At 51.5% G+C, this 22658-nt stretch overlaps 6 protein-coding genes across 6 annotated transcripts; 3 read left to right on the top strand and 3 right to left on the bottom strand.

Annotated features, from left to right (window-relative positions):
• Window positions 1-4131: 4131 nt before the first annotated feature.
• CTRU02_207656 (cytoskeleton assembly control protein) lies at window positions 4132-7546 on the bottom strand (the record flags this gene model as incomplete). Its single annotated transcript, XM_070204936.1, has 5 exons — window positions 4132-4218; window positions 4298-6708; window positions 6764-7245; window positions 7299-7439; window positions 7506-7546. 5 exons carry the CDS (start codon window positions 7544-7546, stop codon window positions 4132-4134), a joined length of 3162 nt encoding a protein of 1053 aa, XP_070061469.1.
• A 1448-nt stretch (window positions 7547-8994) lies between these two features.
• On the bottom strand, window positions 8995-9657 carry CTRU02_207655 (60S ribosomal protein eL21; the record flags this gene model as incomplete). The annotated part of the gene is made up of 3 exons (XM_036727487.1): window positions 8995-9325; window positions 9444-9559; window positions 9622-9657. 3 exons carry the CDS (start codon window positions 9655-9657, stop codon window positions 8995-8997), a joined length of 483 nt encoding a protein of 160 aa, XP_036580853.1.
• Window positions 9658-9970: 313 nt separating this feature from the next.
• On the top strand, window positions 9971-10766 carry CTRU02_207653 (40S ribosomal protein uS4; the record flags this gene model as incomplete). Its single annotated transcript, XM_036727488.1, has 4 exons — window positions 9971-9978; window positions 10041-10097; window positions 10176-10274; window positions 10355-10766. 4 exons carry the CDS (start codon window positions 9971-9973, stop codon window positions 10764-10766), a joined length of 576 nt encoding a protein of 191 aa, XP_036580854.1.
• Window positions 10767-11027: 261 nt separating this feature from the next.
• CTRU02_207654 (Pre-mRNA-splicing factor SLU7) lies at window positions 11028-12416 on the bottom strand (the record flags this gene model as incomplete). Its single annotated transcript, XM_036727489.1, has 1 exon — window positions 11028-12416. One exon carries the CDS (start codon window positions 12414-12416, stop codon window positions 11028-11030), a length of 1389 nt encoding a protein of 462 aa, XP_036580855.1.
• Window positions 12417-12773: 357 nt separating this feature from the next.
• On the top strand, window positions 12774-17969 carry CTRU02_207652 (DNA polymerase zeta catalytic subunit; the record flags this gene model as incomplete). Its single annotated transcript, XM_070204935.1, has 2 exons — window positions 12774-13008; window positions 13057-17969. The coding sequence occupies 2 exons, from the start codon at window positions 12774-12776 to the stop codon at window positions 17967-17969; spliced, it is 5148 nt and encodes a 1715-aa protein (XP_070061468.1).
• A 1028-nt stretch (window positions 17970-18997) lies between these two features.
• CTRU02_207651 (putative ph domain-containing protein) lies at window positions 18998-21974 on the top strand (the record flags this gene model as incomplete). Its single annotated transcript, XM_070204934.1, has 2 exons — window positions 18998-19491; window positions 19541-21974. The coding sequence occupies 2 exons, from the start codon at window positions 18998-19000 to the stop codon at window positions 21972-21974; spliced, it is 2928 nt and encodes a 975-aa protein (XP_070061467.1).
• Between the last annotated feature and the right edge of the window lie 684 nt (window positions 21975-22658).

Below are 22658 nucleotides of genomic sequence, written 5' to 3'. Positions count from 1 at the left end.
ATGACAGATATCCTGCGCACTCCAGTATGCCCATCTGCGGCGAGGTGTAACCGGGCCAATGGCTGCATAGTGATGGCAGCATGTGCTTCGTAAACCATGCGAGGTTGACAAACACAGGGGTGGATTACCTTTCGATTCGAGATGAGAACATGTGGTTTGATTGGTTACCGAGACATGCAAAGCGAGCAAACATTGTGACTTCCCAGCGTGAAAGACGAGGGTCGTCGAGATTAGCATCTGGACTAAGCCAAACTAGTTCAGCCTCTGTGCGTTTAGCGACAGGAGCATCCTTGTCACTGCCCGCCCCCACAACCCGTCCCAATTTGGCACCACCCTCCCCCCCAAAGTCTCGCTAATCAATTTCCCCTCCCATTCCCAAAATACTGACATGTCTCACTTGAGGGAGGAGGAGAGAAAACAATCCTATGAAACAACAGCATGCTTTTCTGGGGTAAGAAATCAGACGACACAAGCTCTAACGCACTTCTCGTGTCTGCTCGAGGTCCGCATATGGTGTGTGGGGTGATCTTTAAAACTTTGCAGGACACACTCACCGAATATCTTCGAGGCTACCAATTACAAGTAGCGCAAGCGAGCAAACAACCGCTTTAGGCGAAATCGACTCCTGGGGTTTGGCACACCAGGGGGGCCAGACTACCCTACGCCACCAGGGTCAGGAATGGCAAAGAAGGGGATTGCAACGGCTCCCACCAGGCACGATCTATTGGCTGCATTAAGCGACTCCAGCAAACCACCAACATTGAGTCGCTCAACGTAGTCCAAGTCTTGAAGTGGAGTCGACCGTCCCTTACCATCATTTTAGGCGCCTACTGTTGACATGGTAGCCAGAAGCAGGGGATTTTCGTGGTCCCCGTGGTCCCCGTGGTCGCCGACCTTTCCCAATGCCTTGGTATTCAAGCTCAGTCTTGACGCTATGGTGAGCAGCATCTACGTGGCCCCGTCGTCGAGGGCCCGCATAGAGAAGGAATTGTGGGGTTACCATCTCCATCTTCTCCAACTTCAGATGGCGTTTTGTAGCTGTGGCATGAGAGGACAACCGGGGCACCACAACGTGACCACCATGCCATTACCGCGGTAGCTACTAGCTTATCATGGATTCCTAGGGAGATATATTAAGTGTATTAGTGTCTACACCGACCCAGGGAGATGCTAGCAGCAGCCACTGACTTATTCCCACGTACACAGACTCGCCAAATCTTGCCAACCTCTCCACCACAGCACAGTAGGCAACCAACTGTGTACATAGTGGTAACCTGTTGTCCCTTCGGATCGTTACCGCTATCCACACAGGTACATCTCATTTGGCCCAGCAGCCCAACAATAAAGTCAACGGGCGCATATGGAGGTTGTCCGTTGGAGCACGATGAAAATATGAGCCACTGATGTGTATCAGCGAACAGATCTTCATTGACCGTGTAGGATGACTCCAGCCAGCTATGAGAACTCAGCTTATATCTGTAAAGCGATTCCAGAGTTGATACCGGCTGGGTTTTTAGACGTCATCAAGAGACTCAGACTGCCCCGAACCTGGCACTAGATTCCGTACTGTGAACATCTACGCTACCCGCCCAACATCCATGACAGTCACGCCGTGTGTGGCAATCCTCGGATCGGTCTTTAACTCAGAAAACCCGCCATTGCGGCCCGGATTTTCCTGCGCAACCATGGGTCCGCTGCACGCATGCACAGCATTCAGGGTCTCTGATCTTGGTTAAGATCGATATAATCTCAGAATCGTGATGGCCGGCTGGCACGGCAATAACACGGTATCAACAGAAAATGGACTACAGGACCAGGTTCTCGATTACCAATCAATGGAAGAGACCGATCTACCCACGGGGGATTTAGTCTAAAGCCCTTTCTTCTCAGTGCAGCGAGACCTCACGAAGCTGACAGCCGCCCTCACACCACTCGCATCAGCGCCACGCTAAGATCGATCTAGAGGCCTCCTGCTTACTTGGTTTTCACGGTCAAGCTGAATGAGGTACTGACTCTAGGTTGACAAGACAAGAGATAGCATGAATTCCTACGGGCGGACGTCATGCATGGGCCGTTACTGGTAGCTAGGATGATCGGCACTAGGTGAGCTTTGGTGTATACAACTAACAACCATATTTCCGTGCCAAACATCATGTACTTGGCGCCTCTGGGGTCAACATTAGTACGCGAAGAAATCAGAGCATGGTAGTGGTTTCAAGTACGCTGGGAAAAGGCAAGCAGCCATATATATATGTATTACTGGTGAGCTATACGATCCTTTCTAGAACCTCTCGAAACAAGACTGGCCAGTTTACGTATAGTCGTACAAAGAATCGCTTGGAGAGGATTGCAGCCATCTGAGAAGCGGAAAGTAAAGCCACCCAGGAAGCCAGGCAAACACTCTCCACCAGTCACTTCTGGAGAGCCCGGTCGCATGACCCATGGCCGGTCAATCTACTGAACACACCTCACCAAAATGGCCTATAATTCCAAACTCGACTGCCTGCAGATTCACTTCGTCACCTGTCTTTTCTCCGTACCCCAAAGATGCGCTTCGCCCCTGTCATTTGCTGCCAAGCAAGAGCCGTCCGACGCCCAGAAGCAGCCGGGTTGAGCGCATGCGTGGCAGAGAGAAAACGGGCGAATTTGGTCCGAGCCTAACCATCAGGGAAACCAAACGTGCTTTTTTGCCTCAGATGAACTTGGCATCCGTCCCAGAAGAGCAGGTAACACTACGGGTGGGGTTTGAGGGGAGAAACCACTTGTGACAAGGTGAACAGAGCTCATGTACACCGGGGATCTGGGAACTGATCAGCCCTTGGTACCTTCAGAGATATTACACCATAACCCCCTCCTTCCACCTCCCCCCCCGCTTTGCTCTTGTGTCACCTCGTTTGGCGACAAGGTTTCTCATGCTCTGGTCGATCGACCACCAGCAGGTCATACCCCCTTTGTTGGCAGAAGCCCCTTTCCGATCTTGTGGACGCCACATCAGCCGCGACCATCGGGGTCTAATCGCATTCTCCACGGGTGGATATGTAAAGTGATACCGCGATAATCGCCTTTCGCAAGTTTGAATGAGGTAACATCCATACCATTAAACGTGGTACGACTGGGGGTGGTGGTCTAAATGATGAAATCCCGATGCAAGAACGCATGTAAAAGCCTGGGCATAGCGAAACGGACCCCCCCCCCCCCCCCCGCTAGCACTGTGAAGAGATGCCAAGATGTTTTCCCTTTCACCAAAGTAAGTGTGATATACCGCATGGTGAGGAAGCGTCTTCCATTTTGACGGATGCCGCATATCGCAAGTCGCTGTCAGTGTTTCCGTCGTGCTGCAGTAGTATGTCGCGCATATGTCTGTCCCATATCAGCAAGTGACGATGTCACGGGAGGCTGCACAATCCGCGTTGAAACTTCAGCGACCAAGACAAGTAACACTACGATGGCGAGAGACAAAAACCAAAAACACTTGCTGCGCTTGGTGCCAAGGTGGAAACATGGTTCTGCCCCCTTAGCATGCCAGCAAAACTGTTAATATTTCCATATCGTGCGTGTGATGATACAATACAGCCAGCATTTTCAGCACCAGGCCAAAGGACTACCGACGAAGCCATTGTGTCGCAGGACGGACCCAAGTTCGTTGCGCCGATGATGTTACACGCCTCACAGAAGAAAAAAAAAATCGAAACTTTGAAGACTTCCAGACCCAGGCGTCCCATGATACAGCAGCAAATACCATGCGTCCATAGGAACAGATAGGGCCAAACATTATGAAACCCAATTCCGTTCTCAAAACAGTCCATCACGACAACCACGATGCAGACAGACTGGGAAGAAGAAAATCAAGCAACAAACGAAAGCTAGGTTGCGGGTAACCCGCCTACCAAAGCGACCTAAGATTTCCTCGCATCCGGAGTAAATGCTCATGCAGAGATTGTGAAGTAGAGTAAACAACGACTATCAGCGAATGCACTAGGCCTAACCACCAGTCCGCCACGATGGTTTTGAAGAGTAAATAAACAAAGCATGCCCTTTGGGTGAAGAGAAGACGAGGCCGCCCTTCCCGGAAACCAAGTCCGATGGTTGCTTCACGACAGCAACCGCCTACCACATCTACAGCTGCTACCCCTACTCCTCCTGATAGGAGATCTTGCGCATCTCTCCCAACCTGTGTCTTGCGGCTGAGAGTGCATTCTCGAGTTGCAGAATCTCGACCTAATAGCGTACGATGCGTCAGCATAAGTTTCTTCGCCTCCTTGTATCGCCATGAACTTGGTGAATAGTTATTACGTACCTGTTGCTCCATTTCCCGAACCTTGAATTCGTGAGCACCGAGCTTGGAGTAATCGACCGCCTCATCCTCCTCGTTGCGGTCCTTGATGATGCTCTGCACCTGTCGCACAAGTGCTCTGCACGCCGCGCCAACGGCCTTGCTAGCCTGCTCAAGGTTCTCCTGGCTCTTGGACATGAAGCCAGCCTTGACTCTGCTGGCGGCGACAAGCTGGGCGGTGGAAGCCGCCACGTCGTTCGATGCCACAATAAGCTGCTCGGGGCTGTTGCGGTTAGACAGCACACCGTCTGCAGTCTCGATGAGCGTGTTGGTCGATGATGCCACGGCCTTGGCTGCCGAGATAAGACCCTCCGTCCACCGGTTGTTCTTCTTGTAGAAAGCGGTTCTCGATGAGGAACCGCGACCTGCCTGGACAATCTCCTGCTGCGTTGCCGTGGCGGCCTTGATGAGCTGCGCGATGGCGTTGGTGATGGCCGAGGCCGCATCGAGAATTGTGTCATGCACCTTGAGTTCGTAGGTTGAGTAGCCGTCACGAGGCTTGTTCTTCAGTTTGGCCAAGCGCGCAGCTGCAGCAGCAATGGCGTCTGCAGCCTTGCTGAGTTCCTGGTCGACAATGTCGCCAAGATCACCCTTGCCCGCGAGCTTACCAGCATTGGGAGCGAAGGTCTCAACAAGCTTGTTGAGCTTCTGAAGGTTCATCTGGACCTCATTGTTGCTGTTGATGACGACGTCAGTCTTCTGGATAGGGTCCATCCCCTCCAAGCGGAAGCTCTGGAGGCCACGGAAGAACTTGACAGTCGATGTAGCGGACTGTCGGGTGCCATTCATCAAAGCGTCGGCCTTCTTCTCGTCTGTCGCAAGACGAGTGATACCCTTGGCATTGGTGCAGACATCTGCGATGGCTCCAGCAAATACGTTGATGGTCTTGATCAATTCCGCATGAGTCGCGTTGGGGCCATCCGCGATGAAGTTATTGAAGGCAGTGGCAAATTCCATGGCGCTGGATGAAGCCTTCTCGATTTGCGATAGCACGTAAGATGGCGAAGCATTCTGGTTTCCTGCTTGCATCGTCGAGTCCAACTCGTACAGCGCATCGTCCACTCTCTGGACGCCAGACTGCAAGACTGAATCAATAATGTCGTTGATCTTGTCCAGGTTGGCCATGATCAAGGCATCAATCTGACCATCGATGACTTGATCTGTATCACCTTGGTTAAGTTTGAGCTCATTGAGTTCAATAAGCGTTTGGTCCATGCCCGCTTTGTAAACCTCGAGCTCCTCTTCCTTGTCCCGAAGAAGCTGCTCAAGGTCGCTGCTGCCGTCTCTGAGCTTGGCCTGCGCATCTTCTAAAGCGCGAGACTTAAGGCGCAGAGCCTCCTCAAGGTCTGCCATCTCACGGTTGTACTTGGAAAGCATTGTCGAGAGCTCATTGCCCTTGCTTCTCTCAAGGTTGTCTGCTCTGTCTTGAGCCATACGCAGCTCTCGCTTAAGTTTCTCGACTTCGTCCTTGTTGGCTCCCGAGAGACGATCCTTATCATGCAGCGCACGATCTCTTTCCCTGATCATATCCGCAAGCTCGAGGTTCTTGGTCTTAATCTCGCGCTCAAGTTTCTCCCGGCGCTCATTGGCTTCCTGTGCAGACGCCGCCTTCAACTGGACAGACTTGAACTTTTGTAGGAGATCCAGATGTTCATGACGAAGCTGGGAGTAAAGCTTTGCGAGGGCCTCGTACTTGGTACGCCAGGTGTTGACCTGTTCTTGGAGTGCTCGAATCTGGTCGTCCTTGCTTGCAACCTGCTGTCCGAAGTGTCCCTGAATCTGAGCCAGCTCACTCTCCAATGCCTTTACCCTCTGGTCGTACTGTTGCAGCATAAGTTGATCTCGCTCGTATTGCGATCGGGCATTGAAGTTCTCCTGCTCCAATTCAGCAAGTCGGCCCTGGGTCTGGTATTGCATTTGTTGTTGCATTAGAGCCTCCTGCTCGCGGCGCTGTTGTTCCGCCAGTCTTCGCTGCTGCTCCTCGAACTCTCTTTGTGCCTGCTCTTGTGCCTGCTGTTGCATCATCGCCTGCTGCCGCGCCTGCTCCTCGAGAACTCTTTGTTGCTCCTCATACTCGCGGTTTTGACGCTCCAGCTCATTCTTCCAGAACTCAGAAATGTCATCCGGCTCTTGGGATTTTGGCTCGGGAGGCGGTGTCGGGCGGCGTTCAATTTCCTGCTTCGGCCGGGCGGGCAGCGCAGGGGCCTCATCATCCTCAGCCAGCAGGTTGGGCGGGTCTTGCGGCAATTTGGGAATCGTGATCAGACTGGTCAAGTAGCGCAGGTTCGAACACTCGTAGTAGAATTTGACAAGACGGTAGTGTTGGGCATCGTATCTCTCGCGCAGAGGCTGAAGGACGTCGGCATCGCCGGTCGCTATTTAAATTAGCACAACCGATCATTATACCGGCAACAAGGGAAGGACACTAACTGGAGTGCATGGCGCGCAACATGCTCGTGATAAACTTGTAAATGCCATAACTCTCCTGTACCAAGGGAACAAGAGAGGAGATGCGACACTCATTGTTTCCGACATGGCGGAAGTGTGAGAAGATCAACTTCTGGAACTGCTCGATCTTGTCCTGGAGTGTCATGAGATCGGTAATCGTCTCATAACCTTCGTTGGGATCGTTGATGGCCTTCAAACTCAGGTACTCCTCGTACTCGAACGTTCCGTTGAACTCGGGGTGTTGCTGATGGAAGGACAACTTCGCCAACAAGTAGTAGACGTATTCTCGGATCAGGGGGCCGTATCCTCGTACTCCTTCTCCGCCCATTCCGCGATTCAAGCTGTCAATCCAGCCCCTCTGCGCCATAGCCTCCCGTAGAGTATTCGGATGCCCTTCCTGGAGGACCTTGTGCACGGTAATCAAAGCCTTAAATGTCTGGACTTCATCGGCAAGAATGGGCTGGCTGGATAGTAGCACTGTTAGCGCTTGTTTGCACTTGCGTGGATATTCACTAACACTTTGATCCCGGCCCAAAAGGCCTGGGAAGACCGATGATCCCAAGTATAAACAATGCAACTTCGTACATGTTTTCTCTTCGGCGCCGTCTCGTCAGGGTTTGTTGCCTTCTTAATGTTGATCGCCAACTCCTGGTCGGTCCTGAGGAAGTGTCAGTATACCGAAGTGGTGAAACATAACGAAGCATTGGGCTTAGGGAGGAGTAAAAAAACGGACTTGGTGTGTCTGGTATCAGGCACGGCGGCCATCTTGTCGATATTCTACGCGCACGAGGGCGGAAATCGTGAGAGGTGGTCGGCGATGTCGGTGGTGAAGTGGGATGGTACGAGAATATGACGTCTCTCAAACGGTTCAGGAGATAGCTCCACGTGCACGCAGTGCTGCCCGAAGGTCGCAATGAAGTAATCTGCGGGCTTCAGGCCAAATTAAGCAAATCACAATAGATACAGTCAGCGACTCCCGTGCCAAGTGGGAGAGGCGGGAAGAGTCGTCAGCGTTGACAAAGCTCTAGAATGTCTGGAGCACCTCGAGTGTGGCTGGGTTCTGCAACTTGCGCAAGCTCCGGCGATAGCGCCAAGCCGACGCTGTAGGCTACGATTCGGCATGGTTCCAATTTAGGTTGGGCATTAAGCATGGAACAACGCTAATCCGAAGGAGGTGTCAGTGTCACGGGCTGTCACTGCACAACTGTCCCAGCGATGGTCGGGTACCTAAGCCCCAAGCAAATACCTGATAGAGAGACGACAATGGTGGGGTAAAACCGGCCAAAGTTGGCCTTTTTTGGGCCCCTGCGATGCTCCCTCACAACTAATTAAACACACCACGGAAAGCACACATAAACAAGCCCTCTGAGACAGTGCCTTTTCGCAAACTATGCCACACAAACTGACAGACCCGAGTAATATTGGTGATTGATTGGAAATCATCGAGTGGTCAAGTTAGCATAATGGAGAAAAGGATAAAACATAACGGAGTTCAAACTCAGGGTTAGTCTTTTGACGTGCGGGTCACACGAGTGCATTGCATGTGTCAGGACTGAACTAATAGCTTTGGCTGAGTAGATGAGACCTAGCCATGCGTATGCACTACAACAAGAGCATTTCCTTCGTATCGACAACAGGTTTCATGTGAACTGCTCGAGTGCAGACAGTTACTGAGTGACAATGACATTAACTCGAAGCTCTGCAGAGGCTGGATTAGAAAAGTCAGCTTGGTGTTGAGTTTTACACAGTTTATACAGCCCGCACTACATTCGACACGGTTTTGGGGTAACAGCCACTATAAGCTGCGTCTACAAAGTCGCATAAGGTCGTAAGGTCATGTTCTTCAATTGATTGAGGGTATCATGAAGGCCCGGCGAGAAGCAGAGCCGTCTATTTCGCCTGCCAACCAACAGGCGCGCACTGGAAATGACAGTGGTCTCCTCAATAGCACAACACCTAGACACCGGACCTGTGCCATGCTTCCGACCTGGAGGGACACCCCCGAGGCATCGCGGCAACGTCGCACAAGAACCAGCGGGTCTCACAGGTAGCATTTCGGCATACAGGCTGACGATGAAGTGTCATTGGTTTCTTTTTTCCATTCCCTATGGACGTTGCCGAAAACGTGATTCCTTTCCATGCTAGAATTCTTTCCGTTCCTCACGTAAACACCCCATGCAAAAGAAGAACTGCCAAACCCCCACAAAGACACTCTAAATCGTCGTCTCGTAAGGAAGAGGGGTAACCGTCTCGGGCTTGTTCTCCTTGAAGGAAACGGTGCGGGCGTCACGGGGAAGGGCGGGGAGGCGCTTGAGCTGGACGGGCTTGCCCTCAGCCTGAGCCTTCTTCTTCAGGGCAGCGTTCTCCTTGACGCGGCGAAGGAAGTCGTCTCTCGAGCGGGAAGGCTGGATGTGCTCGATGCGAAGGTTGATGCGCTTCTCGATGTAGCGGTGCTTGACCTTCTTGTAGATGATGACACCAACGGCGGACTTGGTGACGTTGTAGATGACACCAGTCTTGCCGTGGTAGACCTTGTGAGGCATACTATTTTCCCAACATGTTAGTCCCCTCTTTACATAGAAAGACCACCAAAAGTTTCGCCAACTCCGAAGTTTCCTCGTGTGCGACGCTTCTCGTGGGTTTTCGCAGGGTCTTATCTTACCCCTTCTGGACGGCACCGTTCGCCTTAATGTCGACGATGTCACCAACGCGGTACTCTCTGAGGTACGTGGAGAGCTTGATCATGCCCTTCTCACGGAAGTTTCTGCTGAACGCATACTGCAAACAACCGTCAGCAATCCGCCCAAATTCTCAAGTATCGGCAATATCGTAGAACATACACGCGTTCCCGCGCGAAGACCCGCTGGGTGACCCATTTTGCCGGTATTGTGTCGTTAAGGTCGGTTGGTGATGGTGTGTCGTCGAGGTCCTGAGAGATCGCGAAAAAAAAATCCAAGCAAATTCGGTAGGCGTTCTGTGGGATTGCTCTTGCTTAGGATGTCGCTTAGGGCACCTGGGCCACCACGTGACCTTCGCCAGTGGGAGCCATTCCCAATTTGGAAATGCCCCACCGCCAGCCCTGTCCCACACCTTTCACCACATCTATGAAATTTAGAACTGACTTGACACTTTTTTTTCCTTCGTGTATCGAACGACAACGACAACGAGGAAATTCGACGGGTCGGCAAGATGGCTCCGTAAGTGCACATGATGGCGATTGCGCATTCTCAATTCCATGGACTAACATTGCTGTCAACAGTCTCACCTACTCCAAGACCTCCAAGGTCCCCCGTCGCCCCTTCGAGGCCGCCCGATTGTCAGTATTCTCCGGCCACTGAACACGAGCTTGCTCGGTTTAAGTCGTGAATTTCGAAAACTGACTTGGATACCACAGGGACTCTGAGCTTAAGCTCGTTGGCGAGTACGGTCTCCGCAACAAGCGTGAGGTCTGGCGTGTCCAGCTTACCCTCTCCAAGATTCGTCGTGCTGCTCGGTATGTGCCCTTGGTCGCGTGCAATTTTTAGTTTGCGCAAGTTTGATGGAGGGGCAAAAATTTGCTAACACCCATTTCAGTCAGCTCTTGACTCTTGATGAGAAGGACCCCAAGCGTCTCTTCGAGGGTAACGCCCTGATTCGCCGTCTCGTGCGTGTCGGTGTCCTCGACGAGTCCCGCATGAAGCTCGATTACGTCCTTGCCCTGAAGGTCGAGGATTTCCTTGAGCGTCGCCTCCAGACTTGCGTCTACAAGCTTGGCCTTGCCAAGTCCATCCACCACGCCCGTGTCCTCATCCGCCAGCGCCACATCCGTGTTGGCAAGCAGATCGTCAACGTTCCTTCCTTCATCGTCCGTCTCGACTCCCAGAAGCACATTGACTTCGCTCTCACCTCTCCCTTCGGTGGCGGCCGCCCTGGTCGTGTCCGCAGAAAGAAGGCCGCTGCCGCTGAGAAGGCTGACGGTGGTGATGAGGAGGAGGACGAGGAGTAAATGCAGCCCCATTTAGGCTAGGGATTGGTCAAAAATGACTCTGGGACTGGCTGGAAAACAAAGCCAACCATGGGAATTGGGGTGTTCATAGTCACGGCGTTCGCCAGAGGCAAAATGGAATGATTGCATCAAATACGGATACCACGAATGAATGTTACAGAAAAGTCTTTTTTTGTTCAGGATAACACCGATGACACCCTTGCATGCCAAATTATGAAGGGAAATGGGTATCATGTTTGTCCAATGCAATGCCTAAATAGTCTAGACCAATTCATCCTTCCCCAGGAACTTCGCCATTGGATCGTCTGCTGCCGTCCGCTTCCTCCGATACTCTTCCATCTCCGCTTCCGATACGCCGCCCATCATTTCTTCAACGGTCCGCTTCTTGGTTTTCTCAGGTGGGTCCTGCTGCTGCTCTTCTTCAGCCCGGTCAGTTTCGGTATTGTGTTCTTGTTCCACCAGAGCAGCACCCGTCCGCTGTCGCTCGGATGATTCCCAAGCCAACTTGCCCTCCTCGCCTGTGCAGTAGCTGTTCTTGACAACCGAATGACAACAGGCGTAACCCCATTGGAAGTTGGACCACCAACTGCCCCAAACAGAGGTATGATTGTGAATATAAACATCCTCGGGGTACTTGGATTTGGCCACAACTTTTGGCGCTCCCTTGATGAGACCGCTCTCGTCGTATTCGACGTATTGTTCTGACTCGGTGATCATGCTCTTCATCTCCTCAGGCATCGTATACTGTGAGGTATCGCCATATAGTTCCTTGAGCTTCCTCTCTCGCTCTGCGCGTTTCTTCTCCGCCTCCTCCTTTTCCTTCTTTCGGTAGAACTCTCCAGCAGTAGGGTTTGCTTGAAGATGCTGCGTAGTGTCTCCGCTCTTCTCTTGCGCCTCCCAAGCATATCTCTGGGCTTTTTCAAATTCGCTTGCGTCACCCGAGCCTCGCATAAACCCTTCCTCTGCGTAAAGATTCGCTGCTTTATCCACAGTTGCGCCACCATCTACCAAGGCTCGCGTCTTGGGATCGTACTTGGCCGAATCGAGGTCCAGGTTCAAGAGATACTTAGCAGTATCCTCTCGGATTCTGAGCTGACGCGTCGCAGTGCTCTGATGTTTGCTCATGTCGTTCTCTTCAGCGTATTTGTCACCCTCATCTTGCTCCTCTTCGGTCTCACCCTTTGAAAGAGCCTTTTTCCTCAGCGCTTCCATCTGATTGAAATCCTCCACGACGTTACGGTACTCCTTGGGATCGTACCCGTTCCAACGGTCTCGCTTGGCATCCCAGCCGAGATTGACATCTTGTACTACTTCGTCTGCTTGAATGTCCTTGCCAGTCCACTTTGCTCCCTTAGCCCTAGGCCTGCTTAGGCAGTCTTTCGCCTTGTGTGTCATGGCACCACAATTCTCGCAAGCGCCTTTGCGGTACTTCGTCGCCGCCGGGCCGGCTTTTCTTCCTCGATCATACCATTGTGATTGGTCATTCTTCTTTTGGAGACGTTGATGTTCGAGATAGTCGGTTTGGTCGCCTTCCTCGCCGGCATAAAAGGGTCGTTTACTGATGAAGGAGGGAATGTAGATATTCTCCTCTTTTGATGCGGCACCTGATGCTTTGTGGTCCGGTTTTCGAGGTGGTGGAGGCGGAGGCATTTTTGCTTTTTACAGACGAATGTATAAAGCGGATGGATCAGGTATTAATCGAAGCGACCGGACTCCTTACCAGTCATATGAGTGCTTGACGATGTGATTGAGGTCGAGGTTAGGCAAATTATCAGAAGTGGCTGAGAGACAGCAGTGGCTTGCGCTGATTCTCTTATCTCCACGTGATTGACCACATGACCTCGTGGATCCTGGGCGTCAGCGACGCGTCGTTTTGCGAAACTAAGACGACTTTGTCGCGTCACAGCACACGTTCTGGATACGCTTGAACTATTGCCGTCTCTAATGATCATGATAGTTCCTTTTCGTGATTGCTCTCATCCCCCATGAGCCTTGTTTCTAATCACGATGGATTTTTTCAGAGTGAGGCTGAACTGCATGGATCATTACCAAGCGACTCCCACGCATTACGACCCCCAACTACGTAATGATATCGATCCTGCACAAGCCAAAAAGGGCCCCAAGGTTCCAGTGATACGGATCTTTGGGTCGACAGAGACTGGCCAGAAGGTATGCGCTCATATTCACGGAGCTTTTCCATACCTATACGTGGAATACCAGGGTGGCTTAGAACCTGAGGAAGGTAAGTTGGACGAATATGCTACTCCAATTTGAGCTGACCAGGAAATAGTGGGAGCGTACATCTATAGACTGCATCTTTCTATCGATCATGCTCTAGCTGTTAGCTACCGGCGAAATCAGTACGGCGAAAATGCTAGATTCGTTGCGCGGATTACCCTTGTCAAGGGCATTCCCTTCTATGGGTTTCATGTTGGCTATAGGTTCTTCCTCAAGATCTACATGTTCAACCCCATAGTTATGACAAGATTGGCCGATTTACTTCAACAAGGTGTCATTTTGAAAAGGAAATTTCAACCTTACGAGGCTCATCTTCAGTACTTGTTGCAGTTTATGACGGACTACAACTTGTACGGCTGCGGCTATCTGGATGCGTCTAATGTCTGCTTCAGAAGCCCTGTTCCTTCTTATGATGAGGAAGGGAACTCACAGCACCTATGGCATGATCGATCAATTCCACAGGGCCGTGTTCTGGACGACCTTAACCTGCCTCGCGTCAGCCACTGCTCTATCGAAGTTGACATTTGTGTACAACACATAATCAATCGCCGCATGGTCAAAGAGCGAAGACTTCATCACGACTTCATTGAGCGCCTCAACCCGCTGCCAACAGATATGAAGTTAGTATACAGTATGGCCGGTTTGTGGAAGGACGAGACTCGTAGACGGAAGCTGAAGATTCCAAACGCGTCCCCCGGAAGCAGCCCCTTTCCAGCGGAAGTCTTAATCTCGATGTCTGCAAATGCACGCGACTCGCAACCACAAGGATGGATTCATGAGGAAGAGTATAAGGAAGAAATCGTTCGGATTATCGACGCCGAAAAGGAGGCTGACGGTCAAGGTGGGCCAACATTCGAGACGTTTGTCGAGCATGCGCCCCTGGAACCCACTGTAAAAACAGCGCTTCAGTCTGTAGAGGACTTGTATCCTGTGAACCTCCTGCCCGCTCTGGGTCTGCCTTCAAACCATGTCCCAACCGACCAGAACCCTGCGAGTAGCATCGAAGTCGATGAGCAGGGCGCGCTCAATCTGGGTGGCGATGGCTTTGATCTGTTTCCTGCAGATTCCGACGAGGATGCCCTTATTCAAATTGGAGAGGGTCGTTCCAAACATATGGACCGAGTCGATAGAGTAACTGAGACAGAGAAGCCCCAAGGCGGCCGACCAAAACCACATACAGACGATACAGGTTCCAAGGCCAACAAGAATACCAACAAGTCTACCCCTGGGATGTTGATCGATGATTCAATTGATCCCTCATCCTTGTTATACGAAGGCGTTTGCAGAAGTAGGTTAAAGACTGGCCGACAGTCGATAATGCCAGTATGGCAGGAGCTTCTCGACGCAGCTGAAGATGAAGGACTGGTATCCAAGTTTCGAGGAGGGCCACACACACCTGCAAATCAAACCATTCCAAAGAAGCGATCGGTATCGCCTCATCCGATTGTGCCTTCAACCAAGCGTTCTAGGACTAAACTTGAACAGCCATCAAATCTCACGTACCCTGCGCCTCATACTCTTCCAACTACATCGGTAGTCAAAGCAGAGGCTGTATCAGGAAAGCAGCAAGTAAAGATGTTACCATCTGATACTCACAATAACCCTCGGCTATCACAAAGTCTTACTGGAAAGCCGATGGCGAATCAACAATTATCCTTCCCGGTGGTAAAAAGCCAAGAGGATCCCACCACCAAGCTTCGATTGAGTCAAAACAGCCGACAGCAGGAGAGAAAGGACTCTCAGAAGCATGTGTCCTTCAGCGCCGTGCAGGAAGTTATTGGAACCAAGCTCGACTTGAATGAAACGCCTAAAAGGGTCCGCATTGCAACCCCAGTATCAAACTCGGATGAGGCAGAAACACAAATACATCGAGTACAGATAGCTCAGCGGGCATTTTCTAATAAGCGGCAGCTCTTGATCGGGACAATGCCTCCAAGATCTAAGGACATCATCTCAACGTTTAAAGACCTACATATCCCCGACGTCATCTATCAAGATGCATATTATAGTGAGGAGAAAGATGTCCCTGCTCGTCCAAGAGAATATGCCGGTCGAGAATTTCGACTAGAAAGTACTGCCCTTCCTTATCTTGCCGAATTCGATCATACTGGCACATCTGCCGCAAGTATGGGCATCAAGTCAGAAGCCCCGGTCGACAAGTCCAAAGCCGATCAGATTTATGAGATGCAAGGAAAGCGGTGCTCCTATCGAAGCTGGGAGATAGCTCAACCACCCCCGACTGCCAAAGAGGTCAGAGATTGGTGGGACAACAAGCACACCATGCGGAAGAGCAAAGCCGGCGTTAACGGACAACTCTCAGGAAGCACACAAGCTTCTAAACGTTATCTATCTCAAATCGACGGCCCAACGCCAAAGAACAAGCATGGGTTCAAATACTCGCCAAAGAAGAAATCAACGGGCGTCAAACACGAGGCACAGTACATGAGTACTATGGCTTTGGAAGTCCATGTCAATACGAGAGGCAAATTTGTTCCAAACCCAGACGAAGACGAAGTTCAATGTATCTTTTGGTCTATCAAGGCAGATAGTACCATAAGCGCCAGTCAAACTACAGATGGAGTCATCGCCGGAGTGGTAGTTTTGTCGCCAGACGGTGCTCTAGCTGAACGGATGAGGCGATATATCTCTGCAGAAGTTCTGGAAGAATCTTCTGAACTCGACCTTATGGTTCGCATGGTGGAGATAGTCAGGGTACATGACCCCGACATATTGACGGGTTATGAAGTTCATGGCAGCTCTTGGGGCTATCTTATTGAGAGAGCTCGTCTGAAGTATGACTACGATCTCTGTGATGAGTTCTCTCGCATGAAAAGCAACTCGCATGGCCGAATCGGGAAAGAAAATGATCGCTGGGGATTCAACACAACCTCAACAATTCGTGTTACCGGTAGACACATGATTAACATCTGGCGAGCGATGCGGGGAGAGCTGAATCTTCTTCAGTACACAATGGAAAACGTTGTATGGCATGTCCTACATCGACGTATCCCTCACTACTCTTGGAAGACCTTGACAGAATGGTACAAGAGTAACAGACAACGAGACCTCGACAAGCTTTTACGTTACTACCTTGCACGGACACGCATCGATATTCAGATCTTGGAGCGCAACGAGTTGATTCCTAGGACAAGCGAACAAGCAAGGCTCCTGGGTGTCGACTTCTTCTCCGTCTTCTCCCGAGGTTCCCAATTCAAGGTGGAGTCAATCATGTTCAGAATTGCCAAACCAGAAAACTTTATGCTCGTCTCTCCAAGCAGGAAACAAGTTGGAGGTCAGAATGCCCTCGAGTGTCTCCCACTTGTCATGGAGCCTCAAAGTGCCTTCTATAATAGCCCTTTGCTGGTACTTGACTTTCAAAGTCTTTACCCCAGCGTAATGATTGCTTACAATATCTGCTACTCAACGTTTCTCGGTCGCATTGTCAACTGGAGAGGGATGAACAAAATGGGGTTCACAGAGTATCAAAGACACAAACGGTTGCTTGAACTCCTCAAGGATCACATCAACATCACTCCGAACGGGATGATGTATGTAAGGCCGGAGATTCGCAAGTCTCTACTGGCTAAAATGCTAGGCGAGATCTTGGAGACTCGAGTAATGGTCAAGAGTGGGATGAAGCAAGACAAGGACGATAAGACATTGCAGCAGCTGCTTAACAACCGGCAGCTTGCACTCAAACTTCTCGCCAATGTCACTTACGGCTATACGTCTGCGTCGTTTTCTGGCCGGATGCCATGCTCCGAGATTGCAGACAGCATCGTCCAGACAGGCAGAGAGACGTTAGAGAGAGCCATTGCGTATATTCATTCGCAAGAACGATGGGGCGCTGAAGTTGTCTACGGCGATACGGACAGTTTATTTGTCTACCTCAAGGGCCGAACCAAGGACCAAGCTTTTGATATTGGCAACGAAATCGCCAAAGCCATCACGAACATGAATCCCAGGCCGGTTAAGCTCAAGTTTGAGAAGGTGTACCACCCGTGCGTTCTTCTTGCTAAGAAGCGTTACGTCGGCTATAAGTACGAGAGCAAAGACCAAGTCAAACCTGACTTTGATGCCAAAGGCATAGAAACTGTTAGGCGAGATGGGACCCCCGCAGAGCAGAAGATCGAAGAGAAGGCACTCAAGATTCTATTTGAGACAGCAAACCTTAGCGAAGTCAAGTCGTACTTCCAGTCACAATGCGAGAAGATAATGCGAGGTTCAGTCTCGATCCAAGACTTCTGCTATGCTAAGGAGGTTAGGCTTGGGTCTTACAGCGAGAAAGGCCCGCCACCGCCCGGAGCCCTGATCAGCACAAAAAGAATGCTCGAAGATGCCCGGGCGGAGCCACAGTACGGGGAGCGAGTACCATATGTCGTGATTACAGGCGCTCCTGGCGCACGCTTAATCGACCGTTGTGTTGCTCCAGAAGACCTCCTCAATGACTCGCACTCACAATTGGATGCCGAGTACTACATCTCAAAGAATCTGATACCGCCGCTGGAGAGGATCTTCAATTTGGTAGGGGCCAATGTGCGGCAATGGTACGATGAGATGCCCAAAGTGCAGCGAATTCGTCGCGTAGACCAAACACTCGGGGCTGGTTTGACTAAAAAGACACTAGAGTCTTATCTGAAATCAGCATCCTGCATTTCATGCAATGTCAAAATGCAGGTGGAGGGTGTCCTGTGCTCTAGGTGCCAGCAGGACGCGCCGTCGTCACTGTTCAACCTTCAGATGCGGTTGAACCAAGAAGAGAGGAAGTATATGGACGTTGTCAAAATATGTCGAAGTTGCGCGGGAATTCCTGCAACAGACGAGGTCCCTTGTGACAGCAAAGACTGTCCCGTATTTTATTCACGTGTCAAGCAAGGCGCGAGATTGAAAACAGAGAAGAGCGCATTGGACCCAGTCATTCGAGACTTGGTGCTTAAAGCAGGGAAGGTAGCATTGGATTGGTGAGGCAATTTGTTTTGATTAAGATACCTGATTGTATTGGAGGTTTGCTTCCTTTTTGGGGGGGCGTTCTTGGATGCAGGATAATGAAACGGTTCGGTTGATTACAAAGGCCTTTGATGGATAAAGAGGAATGATGTCATGTTTGACCTAGCTACTGTTTTTGGCTGATCCGCCCAAAGTCGGAAAATAGCTAGAGGCTAGGCGGACACAAAGCTGTTCAGCCAGGTGTCAGACTATCGGGGGCACTAATACGTGTTATTGATCTCAGATAGAATTGAAATGAGGGCGATTTTAACAGCAAAATCATCCTTCAGCCGCCGTCCTAGTGGAAGATGCTCGCTGCTCAGTGACCTCACCGTCGCCAGGGATCCCATATCTAGCGTTTCTCGCGGGGTAAACAGGGATCTTGCCACCGATCCGACAGGTACTGGCACAGCGGTCTGCGGGTCATTCGGCATCTTTCAGGCTCTCAATGCGCTAATGGTCTCACTAGCTGCCTTGCGTCTCCACACAAGGTCAACCTGAGAACGCCCTCATAGGACGATAGTTCAGCTGTGCAGCGTCCGCGAAGCTTGAGGGACCGCCTATTTGGGTGCTATCGCTGCCCGTCCCGTACTGCCCGCTGCGGCCAGCTGTCATGACGGTACGCTCCATCACATGACGCTGTTCGAGCAATCCATTGGACGCCAAAAGTTCAATGTGACTTGTGTATGTGTGTGTACCATTCTTACCTGATCCATTCTCGATCCAGAAGCCAAGACCTAGAACCCGTGTGGGATTTCCGTCCACTTTTCAAAAAGTTGCAGAGGCGAGCTTTTGCCTATTTGCTTTTGTTCTGAAACAAGAGCTCACCTCCCGCGACCGCCGAACAACACGATCCCGAGAATCCCGTCACGTAACACTCGACACCTAAGCGCCGATGCTCCCACCCAAACCCCTCCACTTGCTCCTGCCCATCTGCTAGCAGCACTGCAGGTAGTGCCGCCGCGCGAAAGAGGAAAGCCTAGGAGAAAAAAAAAAAAAAAGAAGCGATGGGGGGCTGGACCGGCTTCTTGTTTACATATCTCCTAGGAGGACTGACCTTCATACCCTTGGTCATCGTTGTCGTATTGGCACATGCGTACCTGACCCTTCCTTACCGACAAGATGTTGACACGGGTCTTGGAGATGAGGGCGGTCAGAACTCTGTTGTCCAGCCTGGCGATGATCTTACATCACTCGAGGCCGTAAAGGCCGCCGAGAAAGAAGACGCGGCGACGAAGCGCCCGACAGCCCAAGATAACGACGTGGCGGCGGGGTATTTCGCCGTTTGTCGTGAATATACACCCATGGGGATCAACGCGAAGCCCATCGAGCGAGCCACCCCGACCGGGTCGACAACTGTCGCCGCACCGAGCCAGAGTGTCTACCAGACCATGTACAGGAGCATTTTTGAGCGGAAGCCAACACCAGGGCCCTTGGATAATAAAAATGGCTTGAGCCAGCGTCCCAAAAATGCTGGCAACGTCTTCTATGTTGTGCTCAGGTTTGTTTACTCTGTGATGCGCCCGATAATCTTGACTAACAAACTGCAGGCATGGTCATTTGATGCTCTTCGATGACGAGGAGCAGATTGAAGTCCGGCATGTTGTTTCGTTGGCGCACCATGACATCAGTATATACTCGGGGGGAGACGTGACGCCAGAAGGTGAACTATACATCAAGAGGAACGCGCTTTGCTTATCAAGGAGACCGGATGGCCCAGAGATTGGCCCGGACAGTCAGCTCTCGAAACCGTTTTATCTCTTCTCGGAAAATTGTTCAGCCAAGGAGGACTTTTACTTCGCGCTCCTGCGCAATCAGGAGCAGACGTTTGGGTCCGAGCGAAAGGCGCCTAAGCCGAAGCAGTTTGAGGTCAAAAACATCATATCTCTGGTCCAGAAGCTGCACTCGTCAGAGGAGCACCTATCGACGCGATGGCTGAACGCGATGATTGGGCGGGTGTTCCTCGGAATCTACAAGACCGCGGATCTAGAACACCTCATTCGGGAGAAGCTCACTAAGAAAATAGCCAGGGTCAAGCGGCCATCATTCCTCACCAATATCGCTATCCGCGGGATCGATACTGGCGAATCAGCTCCTATAATCACTAACCCCCGTCACAAGGACTTGAACGTGGAGGGAGAGTGTATGATGGAGGCAGACATACGGTATACTGGAAACTTCCGAATTGAGGTTGCCGCCACTGCACGTATCGACCTTGGATCGCGCTTCAAGGTTCGTGAGGTTGATCTCGTTCTCGCCGTGGTTCTGAAGAAACTGGAAGGACACATGTTCTTCAAAATCAAGCCACCACCAAGCAATCGAATTTGGCTCTCTTTTCAAAGCATGCCCAAGATTGAAATGACAATCGAGCCGATTGTCAGCGCTAGGCAGATTACATACACCATTATTCTGCGACAGATTGAGAACAGGATAAAGGAGGTTATTGCCGAGACATTGGTGCAGCCGTTCTGGGATGATATGCCTTTCTTCAATACGGAACACAAGAAGTGGCGAGGCGGAATCTGGGAGGACGACAATGCAGTCAACGGCTCGCCGACCGCGGAGGCTCATATCCCACATGAGGGCGACGTTGATGGAATTGACCACGTTGAGGAAACAGTGGACATGCAAAACGTCATGAGGCCTTTCGAAAAGAGTCACAGCATGCCAATAGTTGAGAACTCGCCTCCTACAGGCTTATTCGGCAGAAAGATCCAAGCCAACAAGACGCTGAACAGCCCCTTGAACAGCTCCTCTACGAGCGTCGACGTCTCGGGCTCGCCTACGTCTGCAACAGCTTTGCCTCGACCACTTAGATCACCCTCCGTGTCGAGCCCAGCGAACCCTGTCGTTGGGACCGATGCGGCCCATGCGGACATGTTCAAGCCGTCGACTTCGCCGTCGGAACATGCATCCAGCATGATGGCGGCATTATCAGCAAAGTCGCAGAACAGTTCACCAGTAGTGACACCTCTCGAGACCCCCGCAAGGCCGGCGCCCGCCGCCAAAGCACCAAGCCAGACCTCTACATCGTCCCGCGAGGCCACAGATAACGAGAACGAGTCTGACCGAACACCGGTGGTTAAAGGACGACGAAGCACAAACTCATCCGCCGAATCGATACGGGTACATGAGTCAACCGACCCAAGCTCACCGACTTCGTCAACAAGGTCAGCTTCAGTTAGAAGTACCACGGGCTCAATCTCGAAGGGGCTGTTCAGGCGAGACACCTCAGGAAGCACAGTCTCCGGCGCATCGACAAACGGCGAGACGAAACGCGCCACGACGACCCTCGCGGCTGTCGCAAATGCAGCGGTCACGGCGAGGCAATGGGGTTGGAATGCGCTGCAAAAGCACAAGGACGCGAAGAACGGCAATACGGCAGATCACAACTCCCCAGTGGACCTGAACCAGCCGATGGGACGAGGTCGGCCCTTGCCACCTCCCGGCACCCCACTACCGCCCCCCGAAAGGGGTTCAAAGGTCACTACGATCCCCGTGCCCAAGCGTGTGATCGTGCCCCCGCCCAGTATGCCAGAGCGACCGCATTCGGCCGCACTGGCGGAAAGCAAAACGGAGCGCAGGCCAGTGCCGCCTCCGCCCTTGCCATCGCGGCGTCATATAGACAGCAGCACCAATGACGGCGGTGAGAACATGTTGGTCGTCGAAGCACCTCTTGACTCTGAACCGTCCACGCCAATGGAGGAGAACATTCCCCAGCCGACATACACCCAACCATGGGTTGAAGAAACCGACGACTACGAGGAATCTCCATCCATAGGCCCCCAATATCGTCACAGCAGCAACACCAGCGAGAAAACAAGCCGGACCCCTCCGCCCTTACCCCAACGACGGGCCGAGGAGGATAGCCCTATCGAGTCGGTCCCAATCCATGTAGACGATGACGATGATTACTCCGCTTGGATGGATGATACCAATGAAACATTCGAGAACGAGAACAGGAAGCCAGGCACCACGGTCTAGGGCGATGGAACTAATGTGACTTGATGCGACGACTAGGAGTTGGTTGAACTTATTCCTGTTTTGGTCATTTTTTGTCTTTTTTTTCCCCCTCGTTTGGTCTTTGCATCAGACACTATGAGGATTAAGCTCGGGATAAAGGGAATGGGACGGGGAGTTGAATTCAGGATACCATGATTATTACCAACAGCATACATCCGGGGGGGCCGACCCTACCTACATATTTGCCGGCGTCACAGACTGGAGTATATTTATTACTTTTTTTTCTTTTTTTCCTGTACATAAGATTTGGTACTCCTCGGGCTGAGAATTTTCATAAAAAATGAGAAAGAGGAAGACGTCCGCTTTCAATAATTATAAACATCACGAGTAGTATATGCGTGTAACGTGCCATGCCTCCGAACTGGACCCTTCCCCCCATGTGTAGAAAAATCATCATTTTCTCAGATCCGACCGAGATTAGTCGCGTTCCAGAAGGGGGGGGGGGGGTTCGAGTCTAACTTGAACCGTTCAAAACTACTAACACCGTGAATGACATGGGAGAGAGTGTTTGTTTGACCAAACCCCCATCACCCCCGCCATCGTTCAACAAAGGAAAACGGCGCCGAGGATGTGTGGCCTGGACTTGCGCACGTGTCGAAGCCCGCGCGCGGGATGACCCTAGTTAGGAAGAAAAGGGTTCTTTCT

Source organism: Colletotrichum truncatum (genome assembly GCF_014235925.2).
Source record: "Colletotrichum truncatum strain CMES1059 chromosome Unknown Contig_0004, whole genome shotgun sequence".
NCBI classification, from domain to species: domain Eukaryota; kingdom Fungi; phylum Ascomycota; class Sordariomycetes; order Glomerellales; family Glomerellaceae; genus Colletotrichum; species Colletotrichum truncatum.
This window is presented reverse-complemented; position numbering and strand designations above follow the sequence as displayed.